The sequence below is a fragment of the Colletotrichum karsti genome (assembly GCF_011947395.1).
Source record: "Colletotrichum karsti strain CkLH20 chromosome Unknown Scaffold4, whole genome shotgun sequence".
In the NCBI taxonomy this organism is placed as follows: Eukaryota; Fungi; Ascomycota; class Sordariomycetes; order Glomerellales; family Glomerellaceae; genus Colletotrichum; species Colletotrichum karsti.
Window position 1 is genome coordinate 213212 of NW_024065904.1, and position 16024 is coordinate 229235.

Here is a 16024-nt window from a genome sequence, read left to right on the forward strand (position 1 = left end):
ATGTCAACGGGTACGTCGGTTTCAATGTCTTTTTTGGTAGGGTTCTTTTGTGACCTTTCGAACACTTGTTCTGGCTTTTTGAGAATACAACTCGTATCACGTGTACGTATTCCGCGCTTTCGAGCATTTCAGACGTGAATATTATTCCAGCGATTCGTTCTTGATATCTCACAGTATTCATCTCCAGAAACGATGTGCACCATAGAGAGCAGAGCCGAGATTCAGCGAGTAGGCATGGAAGCATCCCTTTTGAGAAAAAAAAAAACATGTAAGCAGTGCTGTGACGCTGTTGGACCCCGAAATTTCGCTTCGTCGCAACTCATCTTCGTCTACTGACCGGGCCGAACATCAGAAGAGACCGGAGCGGAACAGACATTCTCAACCATCCATCCACACCAGAGACACGAATCTGGCAGGCCAAACGACGCAAGATTCCAGGCCGGGCGCTGAGAGACGGGAGCAAGCCAAGGTGAACGCCTACCTCTTCCACGTTGCGCCGTCTCTACTCAAAGACAGCCATCAGACGCGATACAATTTCAGACGCGATGAGATCAAAAAAGGCAACGCGCCGTCCGAAGACGCGCGTGATGCGCCTCACCCCAACCAACCTGTGCAACTCTTCACAGCATTCGTGCATGGTACACCACAGGCGGTCAGGTTGCGCAGGTCATGGGGTCGAAAATGGGTTGGTTTGGTGGCTGCACCGGCAGCGGGAGATCTCAGCCAGTAGGAGCAAAGCAAGCGCCGATTTGCGGCAGCAGAGGCGGTGGGAGAGAATTTGAGTAGTGTCTCTCGCATAATTGGGAGTTGCGCTGTTGCTAATTTGGCGGTTCCAGATCGAATTTTGGTCCAGAGGGTTTGAGGTGATGATTCTGCCAAGTGCCACCGGTGACGCCATGCTGGGCCCAGATCCAGTCAGGACAGTTCACTGTGCATGGAGGCGCGGAAACTGGGGGAGCTTCCCCGCCCTTTGGCCTGAAGCTTGCCGAGCTTTCGATGTTGGGTTGACGGCGGTCGGTGAGAGGTGCTATTGAAAGGAAGATAAAGACGGTCGAATCCTTCGTCCGCAGCAAGTTGGTTTATGCCTGTTGGGTATAACATGACCAGCTCACTCACCACTCGACCTCGATCTCGGCCCAGCATACAGCTATCATCCAGCAGTTTCCCCGGATCTTCACTGAGGGGAAGAGAGACAGGAACAAGGCCAAAAAAAATAGGGGGCCAAGAGCAGAGGTGATCCCTGTCAACCGCATCTGTCTAGTCAGTGATCGTCGGCTTCTGTGGCCTCTCGATCAATCAGGTTCTGGCACAGGGGAATCCGGGACCCGGTTCTGGGTTGCGTGCTTCTCGAGCTTGCGTTGCTTGCTTGCGCATCTCATCTCAGCACTTGGGATTCTGTTCTGTGGTTCTGTGGTCCCGTGGCTCTCGGCCCCTGGGACGATCCTCTAGGCCGGGCAACAACGACTGCAGCAAACATCCCGCTCCCGCGGTCTGGGCATCGCGGCACAGCTGGGCAACGGCAGGGCGGAAAGGTCGGAGCCCAGTGTGTGTTGTTGGCATAGCAAGAAGAAGAGGTCGAGGGAAGGATCAGCGCAATTGACACGGCACCGGGCTTGGGCGGGACGGCGGCACGCTCGGGCGGTCTCTGCGGCTCGTGGATCGGACTGAAGTCAGTTCTGGAGGCTATTTTCTCGGCCGGCTCTGCCACTGCCAGGGCGACTGAACTTGGTCTTTTGGCGTTTCCAGAGCAAACAAGTTGCCAGTGAGCGTCTGCTGGGATATCCGTACTGAGAGCGTTTCCCTTCGCATCGACTTTCCCACGGACGAGCAGGGTGAATGCTGCCACGAGGTACGTGTTTCCAAATCTCCAGTCGAGGATTGGTTCGAAGAGGGAGAAAAGGTGTGGAGGGGAAGAAAAGATGAAGATGAGGTGAAGCGAGGCGAGAATGATGGGCGAATAGGGGGTCGAGGAAGCTGAAGCTCTGTCAATGCTAACCGAGGTGGCAGTCAGGTTTCACACAAGTCACGGATACTTGGAGCTGCTGCAACGTCGTGAGCGTTACCTCAGGTAGTTGTGAGTACCGGCGTCTTTCGATCCGCAAGGTTCGGGTTGATAAGGTATTCTCCGAGTCTGTCTTGTGCTTCTTTACCTCGAGACATTTGAATCTCTTGTTTGGCTGTTCTCGAGGGAGACACGGCGAACGGACATCGGAACACCGGACTACGGCACGGATACGGCATAAAGATAGTGCCTCAGAGCACTTGGTTTTCCTGTTGTTCTGGACAAGATATTGGACACAGACGCTGGATACAAGCTGCAGCTCAGCAACCAGTCGACTTTGAACAACACATCAGCATCCATCAGCACTTTCTCAGGCTGCAGTGCTTTTTCAGCAGGACAGGGCCACAGTTGAAGGAGTGCAAGCTGCAAGCTGCATCTGCGAGGTACGTACTCCCTTACGTCAGGGACTCAAGGGGGCCAGTCAGGGAAAAAGGGGACCTGCGTCACAGCAGCACAGAAACACACCCGGCCTGGACTGGACTGGACTGGACTTGGCGGGGGGGACTGGGGCTGGAAACGTCCCAACTTAGCGGTCACTAATACTGAATACTAGGTGATACTACAAATATTAAGGTACGAATACTCACTGTGAAGGTACCTTACCTCAAGTCCCGGGGGCCTTGCCGCATGAGAAACGCGACACACTTTCGAACCCTCTTCGAAGGCTTCAATGCAACCTTTTCCTTCTCTCTCTTTTTTTTTGTGATCCTTATTTCCTCTTCCTATCTATCCGTGTGTATCTGCAGCGGACTCTGACACGAATCATCACGCCCGGTCGACGATATCACGAGTACCCCCTTTTCAGTCCTGACATAATACCTTGCTTCTAGAAACCAGGAACCCCTCCAGATCGCGCCTGACGCATAGCTCACAGCAGATCGACGACGAGGGACGAAAGGAGGACAGGACTCGAAGAAACACAGGGGAATAAAGAAAAAAAGAAAAAAGAAAAAAACCCACGGCCAACGAAGGGAGAAGCAGAAAGCTCAGCTAAGCTTCTCGTCGCATCATCCCTCCGTCATCCACATCCATCCATCCACCTACCTGCCTAGGTACTGCTATCAGCTATCTGCAGTCAATCGCCTATCGCTTGTGCTTGTTCTTGTCGCAGCGCCTGTCTCCTTAGACGCGACCGAATTCGACGAGACAAGACTCCCACTTCCCAGAGGAAACGAAGGACCCCCGGCGAAGGAGACGAAGCGCGGCACACACACACAAACACCCCCCGAACAAAACATTCTCGCCCGTACTCGATTTTTTTTAACCTGAACATCGCGAATTGGCATTTTTGTCTGTTTTGACACCCTCAATTCCCCCCTCGACAGCCACAATGGCTCTCCTCGACGCAACAACGCCGCCGGCGGGGGGCCCTACGCTCTTCGGCATGTCCATGAAGCAGGTCTCCCTCATCACGGTATGCGACCACTCTTCCCGCCGCCTGCTCTCTGGTACTTTCTGCTTTGCGATTGCAAAGGCAAAGGCCACGACGATGCTCCTCACTGCGCAGTGCTGTACTGACAATGGCTTCCTCCGCAGCTGACGTTCCAAAACTCGGCATTGATCCTGGTATGTCCTCCCCGTCACTATCCCCAGCTTCCACGACGTCACAAGCTAATCCGACCTGCCAGATCATGCACTACTCTCGAATCATGCCTCCCGTGAGCGACCACCGATACTTCACCTCCACCGCCGTCTTCCTCAATGAGGTCATCAAGCTGTCCATCTGCTTGACCTGCTCCATCGCCGAGGTCTCGCGCACCCTGGCTCCCTCCACCCCCGCCACCGTCATCTTCGAGCAGATCTACAACCAAGTCTTCTCCGGCGACGGCTGGAAGCTCGCCATCCCCGCCACTCTCTACACCTTGCAGAACACATTACAGTATGTCGCCGTCGGTAACCTCGACGCCGTGCACTTCCAGGTGCTCTACCAGCTCAAGGTACGCAGATCTTCTGCCTCCTCCAGACGTCATGACTCTCCTAAACTAACCACCCGGCCCACAGATCCTCACCACCGCCATCTTCTCCGTAACGATGCTCCGCCGCTCCCTCGGCACGAAGCGCTGGATCTCCCTCATCATCCTGACCCTCGGCGTCTCCATCGTCTCCCTCCCCCAGTCTCCCTCCGGAGGCCACGGCGATGCGACTGTCGGAGGCAACATCCTCCTCCACGACACCACCGACCACTTCTTCCCACGGTCCGTCCACGAGCTGGGCCAGGCCGCCGAGGGTGCTGCCGAAGTGGCCCGCGAATTGACGAAGCGCGCCGCCGTTGGTCTTGCCGGGGTCGGCGAGGAAGTCGGAAACGTCATCGCGAAGCGCTCCGCCTCGTACCAGGGCATCCAGGAAGATCAGGACCTCGCCCCGCTGATGAACTACTCAATTGGTCTCTCCGCCGTCCTCGTCGCTGCTGTCGCATCTGGACTGGCTGGTGTGTACTTTGAGAAGATGTTGAAGGACTCCGCTACCCCTGCGTCGGTCTGGACTCGCAACATTCAGCTGTCCTTCTACTCGCTCTTCCCCGCCCTTGCCGGAGTCATCTTCAAGGATGGCGAGGACATTGCCCGCCACGGGTTCTTTGAGGGCTACAACTGGGTTGTCTGGACTGCCATCGTATTCCAGGCCGTCGGAGGCGTGTTGGCTTCGCTGTGCATCAACTACGCGGACAACATTGCCAAGAACTTTGCTGCGAGCATCAGCATCGTGATCAGCTTCTTGTTCAGTGTCTGGTTCTTTGACTTCAAGGTCAACTTTTCGGTAAGCTCCCCTACATCTTCTTATTTCCTCCCCCTCGCAATCCTCTTCTGAGGCGCATGCTGACTCTCTCAGTTCATTGCCGGCACCGCTCTCGTCCTGGCCTCGACCTATCTCTACAGCATCCCCGACCGCAAGGGCCGTCCACCACCGATCACCATCGCGAGCTACGAGAAGCCCATGGTCGACCCAGCCTACACCCCGCAGACCACCGACGAGACCAAGCTGAACCTGGACCCTCTGGAATCCGTCCGCAACATGGGTCTCTCGACGTCTAGGCCATCGTCGCCCATGCTGCACCACCACCGAGCCCCGTCAGCCAGGGGCAAGAACCGCGACGATTAATCTAGGTGTCGTCCGTCGCTCCTGAGTACCTCGTTTTTAAAGGCTTTGTTTACGATTGGGAAAGTGTCCTGGAGTCGAGAATCGGTTGGCGGGGGGGGGGGGGGGTTGACAAGGGGAAAGCAACAAAACTGGGTTGGATAATAAAAGGATCGGGAGGCGGGGTTGGGTTTTGTTTCTTTGCGTTTTCCCGGAATATTTGGGCATTGGGTCCTGGAAATAGAGTCCGGCTTGCACTCGCACACACACACACCATACCACACCACACACCCACAGTATCATCAACAGCGATACCCGGCCGAGTCGCAAGGCGGAGGCATAGGTGCATTGTATATTGGGCACTCCACTACTAGGGGATTGGAGCCAGCGTTGAGAGTTTGTTCATATCGCGAAAGAGTTATGTAGCTGAGAGCTGATATTGTGTGGTTATACAGCGCTAGCCGCTCAACGAATACACTCATGTCACCTATAGGAGTTGTTTCTGATATCAACGAGTGACCAGAGAAAGTCATGGCACTAACGTTACTACTTGTTTTATGAACAGTATGTGGTGGATGAGCTTCATTGACATCGGCGTCAACCAATGCAGCTTGGGCCTCTGCCATATCAGCCTCGGGTCAGGAGACTCAAAATAGAAGCAGCCATACGATGCTTTTGGGTAATTTGGCAGGACTGCGTTTCTTTCGATCCTCACAGACTTCCAGGAAACCACTCGAGTTCTTCCCCGCAGCCTTAAGTAATGCATCTCAGGCATCGGCGACTGGATGTCCAACGTGCGCACGGGCCCTTCAAACGCACCCATGTCGATGAGGCCTTCAAAGGGCATCCCACATCAACGACTATCACCTAACTATCTCGCAACCAACCGCAACACGAATAAAAGCCATGGCAGCCACCACATCACCACAGGACCCCGAAGAGGGCTGCCTCACCAACTTCACCCACGACACCTGGCGCTTCCCCGAGTTCGAGAAAATCGACCCGGACGCGGGCCTCCTCGGCGACCCCTTCTACGAGGAATCAGAGGACCGCTGGTGCCTCTTCGCCGAGATCGTCGACGTCTCGCTGCTCCTCCGCGTCCGCCTCGTCGCGCGCGACCGCGAGGGCGCCACGGTCGTCATCGCCTTCTACCCGGACAACGCCGACCGCGCGAGCCTCGACACGCGCCAGTTCAAGGTCGGGCACACCATCGCCCTGGTGTACCCCATGCAGCACTACTTCCTCGACGGGACGCAGGGTGTTCGAGTGGAGGACTTGCAGAGCTTTCGTGTGAGTACAGGTTTATGTTTCTTTGGTATGTGTATCGGCTGATGATGTGCGATAAAGGTGTTCCCGGTCAAGATGGCGGAGGTGTTCCGCGTCAACGACGAGCTTTGCACCTACTGGGATTCGCGGGAGTCGCCGAAGAAGTGTCATGCTTGTGGGAAGCAAGATTCGAGCCTCGTCAAATGTGGACGGTGCGGGTTCTACTACTATTGTAACAAGGTACGTTGTCAATGTACTCACCTTCCGCCGGCGGCCATGAGGAGAGGCCGGGACTGACTTAGGAGAATAGGACTGCCAGACGACGGGATGGAACCAGAAAGGTCACAAGGCGGCTTGCCGCGTGCTCAAGGATGCCAACTTGAGGGCTTTGGTCAGGATCACCGACGGCGAGGGCGAGCGGAGATTTGCCTTCCCTTCGTGAGCGATAATCGAGCTGCTGCGGATGAGACATCGCCCTGCCTGGCGCGGGGGCAATTTCGAGGAAGCGGTGTACTGGAAACATGTTGGCCGGGGGGCTAGCTAGCTGCTTTGAGCAGTCTGAGTGGCTGCTCCGCGAACGATTGATCTTTCTATAGGGGTGTTATCGAGATTCCGACGATCTGTCCACCATGACGGCCCTTGTCACCATAATCCCGTCCAGCTTTCCCGGATACACCAGCTCCTCCTGGCTACTGCTGACCGGTTCGGTCCGGGAGATGGTCGTCGGCCGTGGATACGGCCTCAGCTGGATGTCTTGCTGTTCGTCAATCGTCCGTCCATGACTCCTGCTCTTCGAGGCGTTGCCCTTGGAATCGGATTCGTTGAGGTAGTACTTCTGTCGGCTCTTCGAGTACAGCTTGGCCGTGCGGTAGAGACCCGGTCCGGTCACGATGATGACCGCTTCACTCGCGTGGTCAGCGGAACGCTTTCGAGGCGACAGACAGATCTAAGCAGGTCCTTACCAATTGCCGATTCGATTGTTCCCCACAGCGCGAGCCACGGCACCGTGGGCTGGAGCCCGTTGTTACCGATCTGGGTCACGCGTACGGTCGACGCGGCGATGCAGACCCATCCGAGGCAGAAGAGGGTCGCGATGCTGAACTTTCGGGATAGTGGCATCTGGAGCTTGGCGATCAGGCGGAGGGGAAGAAGCATGACTGTGCCCACGGTCAGCTATCTTCACAATCTCTTGCGGATTGATAATGATGGGGTTGCCTTACTCAGAAGATCTGTGACAATGTCTACTATGTAGGCAAACCACATAATGATGGAGGCGGCGACGACGTCTCGAGGCGTGGTGCAGGCTCCGACGGAAAACCAGGCCTCCATACTGGAACACGCCATGAAAAGCGAAATGATGTTGCCGACCAGCGTCTAGAGCGAATACCACGTCAACCCTTCACGCTCAGCATGACGACGAAAAAAGGGGGACCCTACCAGCGCACACAGCCCGACCAAAGCCCACCACAACCGGATGTAAAACGGCAGCTTATCCAGGAGTTTCTTATACACGCAGAGAAGCGAGAACTTGGCCGACCACAAACAAAACCACAAGCTCGCCGAGGCGGTGAACAGCCCCTTCTGGATGAACAGCGCGTCCTCGACAAAGCTCTCGTACGGCTCCGTCAGCCCGGCGGCCATGTCCGTCATCCTGAAGAAGGCCGGCACGATGAAGAGGTAGAGGGCGGCGAGGACCACGAAGAAGACGTAGCAGGCGACGAGCCAGCCGTCCTCCGGGAGGAACTTGCGCTGGTTGACGGCCGCGAGGACGACCCTGGTGCCGACGACGATGGAGGTCAGGACGATGAGGGCGATGCCCGTGTTCCGGATTGAGGCCCTCGACACGGGGGTCGAGACGGGCGACGGTCTTGAGTCGTCCATGAGGCCGCAGTGTTTTTGAGCAGGACGGGTATCGAGACTTCACCTTACACCTTACGGGGGCGGATTTTTTCATTCTTCCTCGTTGTCTTTATCTACGAAAAGTCTTCCAATGGTTCTTTTGGAAGATACTGTGTCTCGGCACCGGGGAGGAGGTTACCAGGACTCCTGGCATCTCATCGCACAGAGAGTTCACACAAGTTGGGAAAACTAGAGCTCGTCGGCGGCACAGCAGTCTAGCGGACCAATGGATCACGTCCGCGGTGATTAGATGTCTGCCGTTGTCGCAGACGAAGCAGGGGCATCAGGATCCTCGAGTTGGAATCTTGCTTGTTGGTTTACGCAAACCTGGAAGCCGGGGTCGAGGTGGATCTGATGCCTGTCCTCGTGCATCCTGGCATCGCTGAAGAGATGTCTGCCGCCGCACCAGTACCACGCTGTATTCGTGATAGGCAGTCGAAGGGGACATCCTGAGTTATCCGTACAGACGGAAACGAAGACTCGATCTGAGCCCGGCTTACATGCGCAAGCAGTGAAGACTTGGATCCGGTGTAATGGACTTCTGCACATCCCCCATACCCACCATCAGCCCACTCGAGGTCCGGGCTCCAAGATTAGGTTGTTCGGTCCGTATCCGAAAAGTTGTAAGTGTCCACGACATACTCATCCTTCTACAACGCGCTCAGCAGCGAGGCGAGCTCTGGACCGCTTACCAAAGTCCCTCCCACTGCTACTACTCCTCTCAATCACGCCACAGCAAAGCCAAAGGAAAGAAGAAAGTATCATCCCCTGAATGACTTCCCAGTCCGGCCCCACATTGTGATGGTTCGAGGGGCACCGATTCGTCGATATCTTTGTTGTTGGTTCTTCGCGCATAGAACCGAGATCCCGCATGTCTTGGCCCTACCCTTGAAGTCGGATAGGAACTCCGGTGACCGGGTTGCTAGTTCAAGAGGACACTGCAATCTTACCGTTGATGATAAATGCGCTCCAATTAGCGGCTCTCGCTGGGAATCTCTACGGACAATTTGCCTCATTTGAAGGGCATGTCTAGTATACCAAGACCAAGAACTGAACTTATTTTGGCGTGGTGTATCAGAGTATCGAGCTCTGAAAACCACTCACCCGGCTCAATCTCCCACCATGGGTTCCAAAAACGCGACAGCAGTGGAGGTTGATAGCTCATGTTGGCAAAGCTTCGCTAGAAGCAGAAGCCCCAGACCAATATTCTGTCTAGTCCTGCATGTTCATATGCCAGCCGTAATTGCTCCATACAAGGGAAAACGGGGGACCCTGCAGAGTAACCTTGCTGCAGGACATTTCCTCATCGGGTGTCCAACGGGACGTGATAAATTGACCGCATCCCAACGTCGACGACCCAGTGCGTGCCAGCTCTGACTGCCCGCCTCTCTCCCGCTCGTGAAGAATAGTGTGCCAGCCAGCATGCCAGCACCAAAGTCTCTCATCCTCGCCGCGCTGGGCTGCGCCGCTTTGGTCTCTGCCCAAGAGCCAACGGACGTCGCATCCGTGATCGAGCCATCGGACTTCAACATCACCGAGGCACTCCTAGAGCAAGGAGTCGACGTCGCCGAGCTCCCCGGCCTAAGCGACCTCACCAAGCGTTCCGAGCTGGGCTGCTCCATCGCCGTGAGTTTCAATCCGCCTCGCCGCCTCGCAAGTGCTTCTGCTAATCAACATCTCCAGTGCAACTCACTCAAGCTCGTCTTCGGAGACGACGCCGTCGAGACCAGGAACGAGGCGTCCTTCGCCAACTTCACCGGCTCGTACTGGTCCTCGAACCAGGCCGAGGTGACGCCGTACTGCATCGTCAAGCCCTCGAAGCCGGCGCAGGTCTCCATCGTGGTCCTATTGTCCCGCCTGACGCAATGTCCCTTCGCGGCCAAGAGCGGCGGACACGCCGCCATGGCCGGTGCCTCGAACATCGAGGGCGGGATCACGATTTCGTTCATGAACATGAAAGGCGTCGCTCTGTCTGCCGACAAAATGGTCGCCTCCATCCAGCCCGGCAACATCTGGGGCGAGGTCTTTGCGGAGCTCACAAAGTCCGATGTCACGGTCGTGGGAGGCCGTCTTTATAACATCGGTGTCGGAGGACTGACCACCGGAGGTGAGAGCTCCTGGAAGATGCTCCGTGGTTACCTGTGCTAACGTCTTCTCAAGGCGGAATCTCTTACTTCTCCAATCTCTACGGCTGGGCCTGCGACAATGTCGAGAGCTTCGACGTGAGTCCAAACACCAACCAACCCTTAATGGATTCCTTATTGACAATCTCACAGGTCGTCATCGCAAGCGGCGCCATCGTCCGCGCCACGCCCACCCAGTTCCCGGACCTCTACTGGGCCCTCCGCGGCGGCGGCAACAACTTCGGCCTCGTCGTCAGCTTCAACCTCTGGACCGTCCCGCTCCCGGGCGGTCTGATGTGGGGCGGCTCCCGCACCTACACCGAGGACAAGTTCCCGGCGGTCTCGAAAGCGTACACCGACATCCTCGCCGCTTCGGCCTCGGACCCCAAGGCCGGGCTGTACGTGGTGTGGGCGTACGACGGGGGCAACAAGTTCGCGATCCCGGCGCTGTACTACGCGGAGCCCGACGGCGGCAACGCGACCATCTGGTCCGGCTTCGACGCGATCGAGGCCGTCGCCGACACGACCAAGAACAGGGTGCTGCACGAGTGGGGCCGGGAGACGATGGGGGACAGCCCGCCGGGGCTCCGGGAGGTGTACTACATGATCACGACCAGGGCGGACCCGGCGATCTTCGAGTTCGCGAGGGATCTGTTCTACGACAACGTGGACAAGGTCGCGGACATACCCGGGATGATTCCCGTCCTCGCGACGCAGGGGATCACGACACCGCAGAAGGAGAACATGAGGAAGCACGGCGGCAACCCGCTGGGTCTCGATGTGGAAGACGGGCCCGTTTATATCTTCCAGCTGTGCGCCATGTGGGACAACAAGGAGGACGACGCGACGGTGTACCGGTTCATGTCGGACATCCTGGAGCAGGTGACGGCGGAGGCGAAGGCTCGGGGGGTCGACAACAACTACATCTACATGAACTACGCCAGTCAGTTTCAGGATGTCATTAGCAGCTACGGCGCCGAGAACAAGGCGAAGCTGAAGAGCATCTCGGCCAAGTACGACCCGCAGCAGGTTTTCCAGAAGTTGCAGCCGGGGTATTTCAAGCTGGACCGGGCGCCGGTCCCGGACTCTGGGTACTTTTCAACTGGTGTTTGATTGTCTCTGGGCATTGGGAAGAACATATGTATCTGAAGCAGTATAATAGGTATCTTCCAGTTGTGTGATGTCTCGGCTGACGCTATACGTGTCTTGGATTTGAAGCTTCCTAGGTCGTGAACTGCATAAAACCACAGAAACCAGTCTTTCAGTTCACAGAAACGTCACTCGAGAACACGTCACTCGAGAACAGGACGTGAATTGATGAGGATTATGTATTAGACAGGCCTCTGTGTAATGTTGTCAAGTGCAGGCGTGATGGATGACAAATTCATCGGTTCGTTGTCCTGCACCAAGACCCTTCAGCAGAGGAAGAAGCGCTGATTGGGCAATTCGTCCAGGCACCAGCAGGCACCAGCTGCACAAGGGAAGATGTGACTAAGCCTGCTGAGATAAGCTGCCTACAGGTCTCGCGGTCCGCGACTGCCATACAAATCAGAACCATATAAATTCTTCCTGAAAATCAGGCAACATTTATTTCTTTGCAATACACACAATTCCGAGCTTCGGTTCAAGAGTATCTAAAGTCAAGATTGGTATACGCAAAAATGGAGACCTCCCTCCCATCCCGGTCCAAGGTACATGCTCTCCCCCAAACAGCATGAAACATCGACTTACACCAAACAGGCGCAAACGAAAACCACGAAGCAAAAAGCCCCAACCAAACCCGACAACAACGACACTAAGTCCACCAAAGCACCCACGAAACGACCCACCACGAGACTCGACGTCTTCGTCCTCGGAAGCGGCGAAAATTGCGAGCTAGGCCTCGGCCCAAATCAGACCAATGCTCCGAGACCGCGCCTGAACCACCTCCTCGACGCCGAGTCCGTGGGCGTCGTGCAGGTTGCCGTCGGGGGCATGCACTGCGTCGCCCTCACCCACGACGGGAAGGTGCTGACATGGGGCGTCAACGACGATGGTGCGCTGGGGCGGGTGAAGCCTCCTTCTGGAGCTGAAGAGGAGGAGGACGACGACGAGCCTATGCTGGATGCTTTCGAGAGTACACCGGGCATTATCGATTTCGAACATGACATCGATGTGGCCCAAGTCGCGGCAACCAATAGCGCGTGCTTTGTCCTGACTACGGACGGCAACGTTTACGGCTGGGGAAGCTTTGCTGTAGGTAGCCATGGTGATTTTGAAAAAGTCCACACATACTAACTCTTGATAGGGCGGAGATGGCAACTTCGGGTTCCTCCATGAAAAGCCACCCAAGACGACGGAGCGCTTGCCTGTCTTGATACCCGGTCTCAAAGACATCAAAGAGCTTGCCGGCGGTTCGAACCACATCCTCGCGCTCACCAACGACGGGAACGTTCTGGCGTGGGGTTCCGGAGAGCAAAACGAGCTTGGGAGACGCATCATGGCACGTCGGCGCTTCGAGACCCTGGTCCCTCAACGCGTAGGGCTGCCAAAGAACAAGGCGACCAAGATCTTCGCGGGGTCACACCACAGCTTCGCCATCGACAACGCCGGAAAAGTCTGGGCGTTTGGTCTGAACAACTTCGGCCAGTGTGGCATTTCCACCAGCGAGGATACGGGATTTACCACCGTCATTTCTCCGACCGTTGTGAAGAGCCTCGAGAAGCACTCAATCACCCAAATTGGCTGTGGTTTACATCATTCCATCGCCTGTACTCGGGAGGGTGATGTGCTGGTGTGGGGCCGATGTGACGACGGACAGATGGGGCTGCCGCTCGACGACGTGCCGAAGCAGAATATGATATTCGACTCCAGAGATCGACCTCGCGTGCTGAACGTGCCAACTGTCGTTCCCGGTAAGTGTTTCAGTCCCGCCTTGGAGACTTCTCGAACTGACCTCGGCAATTTAGACTTGAAAGCCGTTTTTGTCGCAGCAGGCATTGACAACTGCTATACCATTTCAAAGGAAGGCGAGCTGCGTGCTTGGGGCTTCTCGGCCAGCTACAACACCGGCTTGGCCACCACAGACACCGTGAAGACCCCAACGCTGGTTCGCAGTAAGCAGCTCGGTGAGAGGAAGCTCAACTTCATCGACGCCGGTGGACAGTTCGCCGTCGCTACGAGTCCCCGACTATAGACGCGATCTTCCCCCTTCACACGATAAGGAAGTTCAGGTCCGATGACTTGAGCTTCTGCACCCAACTCCTCTCAGTTTTGGTCTCTGGGTCGTACGACTCCTCCAAACTCCAAATGGTCTGCAGAGTGTCCATGGCGGTTGTGATGAACCCCCAAGGCGTCGCAACCATCAACCTCTTGAGGCGATCGAGAATCCACGCGCGCTGCTCGGGATCGGATGTGCCTGCGCCGGCTATGAAAGACGGCCAGCACGTAGCCTTGAAGTTGGGGTCCTCGTCGGAGATGGAAGAAAGATGGTAGAACATTTCGGCGTCCAGTTCCTCGCGACGGACGGACACGAGTCTGGAAACAGCCGGGACGCTGTGCAGGATGTACAGGCAAGCGGCGATGCGATGCGCTGAGCCGGCGTGGATGCGGCTTTCGACCGGAATCGTCTTGAGGTACGAGAGTTCTCGCTGCTCGTACGCCCACTTGTCAATGTCAAAAGCCAAGGCCTGTTCCAGGAGCTGTGCTCCGGCCTGGGATACGAAAGCCGTGGATTCGGGGTCGTCTCCGGCATTATTGGACAGCTGCGAGGCAGTGAGTAGGATCTGCAGGATGTCAGGCGGACAGCACAGATAGCTGTTCGCGGCGGCCCTGCCAAGGACAGAAGACGCCTGTACGGATTGGTAATACGACTTGGCGGCGGTTGGCGGCGAGGTGTTGAAAGCCGAGGCCAAGATGTAATATCTGTGGTCGAGAGGATTTAGCTTAGATAATTCATTACCCAATATCAGACACACCAAATCCAAACAACAACAATAATCACACGGGAAACTCACATGAAGCAGTCGGACATGACATAATCCCTCAACGCCTCGTCCGCCGAGCCTACGGGCGGCAGAAAGGCCATGATCCGACCAGCGCCTTCGAGATGTGGCTTCCACCCGTTCCTGCCACTCTCGATGAGCTCGACGTTGACGAAGAAGAGCACAGCAGCCAACACGACATCGCCGCCTACGCCACCGCTGTTGCCCATGTCCTGGATGGCGGACGAGAGCAGACGAAGGGCCTTGTGCTTCGCGACCAGGGCGTCGGTGAGGGCCTGGCGGGCGTTGTGGTCGGCGACGGAATCCGAAGACACGGCCCGGGACAGGTTGGACATGTGGGCGGCCGAGGCGGCGACGATGATGTGCTGCAGTAGCGGGTGGGCTCTGGTCAGCGGGACGAGGGAGCGGAAGGGGTTGCGGTCCGGGACGTCCCAGGAGACGAGATCCCTGCAGACGCGGGTGGTGACTGTTCGAGGCGGTTAGCTTGCCTGCTCTATCGGGACGTGAGGTCCCAAGAGGTTGGTCAGGAAGGGAGGAGACGGGGGGGAGTGAGATGTACAGTAGGAGAGGTAGTGGCGGTAGTGAAGCTCCACATCCTGGAATAGAGGATCGACGAGGGACCATGGGGCCGACTGGGGCCCGGGACGGGCGGCGGAAACGACGAGGGCGTTGTTGTCTCCGGAGGAGAAGGTCGCCGGAGTGTCCTGGGTCCGAATGTCCGGGGCGGCGACGGCGGCGGCGGCGGTGGTGATAGCGGGTGGTTCGGTCTCAGCCACGCGGGGTGACGGTTCCGGGCCGGAGGAGAATGTGATGGTGGACTTTCCGGCCAGCTTCCCTCGGCTCGCGACGCCCTCAGTCCAGCGGAAGAGTTTGCCATAGCCCAGACACTCCTGGCCGGCCGCGGTGCACTTGTGGCAGTGCGGGTAAGAGCGGTCACAGCGGAGGCGGCGACGGCGGCAGTTGTGACATGGTTTTGTCGGGGCATTCAGCATATCGATGCGGGTCATTGCAGACGCGGGCTATCAAGGTGTTTTGGGGGGGGGGATGGATGACACGACGGATGGTAGATTCGGTTGGGGGCTCGCCCAGCCTCAACCAAGATTCCTTTCAGGTGCTGCAGGTTCACAGCTTGAGCCTACGGGGTGTAATTAAGGTAGGTTACTGCGGTGGTAATGATAACGTAACAAGCAGGCAGGGCCGGGGAAGGTAAGGTGAGCACCGAGATAGTTAGAGGCTGAGGGATGAGAAAGCTATGGGCAGACGTTGAAGTGACCGGGGACTGGATCGGTTGGCGCAAATAGTGCCTTGATTGAGATAAAAGCCATCAATACATGCATGACAGGTCGACGTCGGGTTGTCCAAGATTGGTAATCGAGGGGTGGTGTGTGGAATCTGCGGGAGACCGTTACCGTAGGCGTCTGTCAGTCTGTCAGAACATGAGAGGAAAGATCGGGCTGAGGTCGTCAGAGAAAGCGTTGCGTTCTGACAGTGGCGGACGGTGACGGTGAGGGTGACGGGATGTGGAATCCGAGAAAATCAGATGGACTGCAGTTGGATCGGAGAGCAGTTGGAATCTTCGGCGGCCGATGGCACCGCCAGAGCGCGGGGCACGTCGTGGG

The 16024-nt window shown here is 56.7% G+C and overlaps 6 protein-coding genes across 6 annotated transcripts; 4 read left to right on the forward strand and 2 right to left on the reverse strand.

The window, feature by feature from the left end:
- Positions 1-3392: 3392 nt before the first annotated feature.
- Positions 3393-5158, forward strand: CkaCkLH20_01611 (nucleotide-sugar transporter; the record flags this gene model as incomplete). Its single annotated transcript, XM_038884330.1, has 5 exons — positions 3393-3476; positions 3599-3628; positions 3691-3999; positions 4064-4816; positions 4889-5158. The coding sequence occupies 5 exons, from the start codon at positions 3393-3395 to the stop codon at positions 5156-5158; spliced, it is 1446 nt and encodes a 481-aa protein (XP_038750030.1).
- An 882-nt stretch (positions 5159-6040) lies between these two features.
- Positions 6041-6842, forward strand: CkaCkLH20_01612 (uncharacterized protein; the record flags this gene model as incomplete). The annotated part of the gene is made up of 3 exons (XM_038884331.1): positions 6041-6424; positions 6482-6640; positions 6711-6842. 3 exons carry the CDS (start codon positions 6041-6043, stop codon positions 6840-6842), a joined length of 675 nt encoding a protein of 224 aa, XP_038750031.1.
- Positions 6843-7001: 159 nt separating this feature from the next.
- CkaCkLH20_01613 (uncharacterized protein) lies at positions 7002-8281 on the reverse strand (the record flags this gene model as incomplete). Its single annotated transcript, XM_038884332.1, has 4 exons — positions 7002-7300; positions 7363-7557; positions 7621-7774; positions 7838-8281. The coding sequence occupies 4 exons, from the start codon at positions 8279-8281 to the stop codon at positions 7002-7004; spliced, it is 1092 nt and encodes a 363-aa protein (XP_038750032.1).
- A 1440-nt stretch (positions 8282-9721) lies between these two features.
- On the forward strand, positions 9722-11535 carry CkaCkLH20_01614 (FAD binding domain protein; the record flags this gene model as incomplete). The annotated part of the gene is made up of 4 exons (XM_038884333.1): positions 9722-9925; positions 9983-10406; positions 10460-10521; positions 10576-11535. The coding sequence occupies 4 exons, from the start codon at positions 9722-9724 to the stop codon at positions 11533-11535; spliced, it is 1650 nt and encodes a 549-aa protein (XP_038750033.1).
- Positions 11536-12083: 548 nt separating this feature from the next.
- Positions 12084-13597, forward strand: CkaCkLH20_01615 (RAN exchange factor prp20 pim1; the record flags this gene model as incomplete). The annotated part of the gene is made up of 4 exons (XM_038884334.1): positions 12084-12113; positions 12163-12657; positions 12710-13316; positions 13371-13597. 4 exons carry the CDS (start codon positions 12084-12086, stop codon positions 13595-13597), a joined length of 1359 nt encoding a protein of 452 aa, XP_038750034.1.
- A 16-nt stretch (positions 13598-13613) lies between these two features.
- On the reverse strand, positions 13614-15397 carry CkaCkLH20_01616 (uncharacterized protein; the record flags this gene model as incomplete). Its single annotated transcript, XM_038884335.1, has 3 exons — positions 13614-14325; positions 14418-14871; positions 14965-15397. The coding sequence occupies 3 exons, from the start codon at positions 15395-15397 to the stop codon at positions 13614-13616; spliced, it is 1599 nt and encodes a 532-aa protein (XP_038750035.1).
- Between the last annotated feature and the right edge of the window lie 627 nt (positions 15398-16024).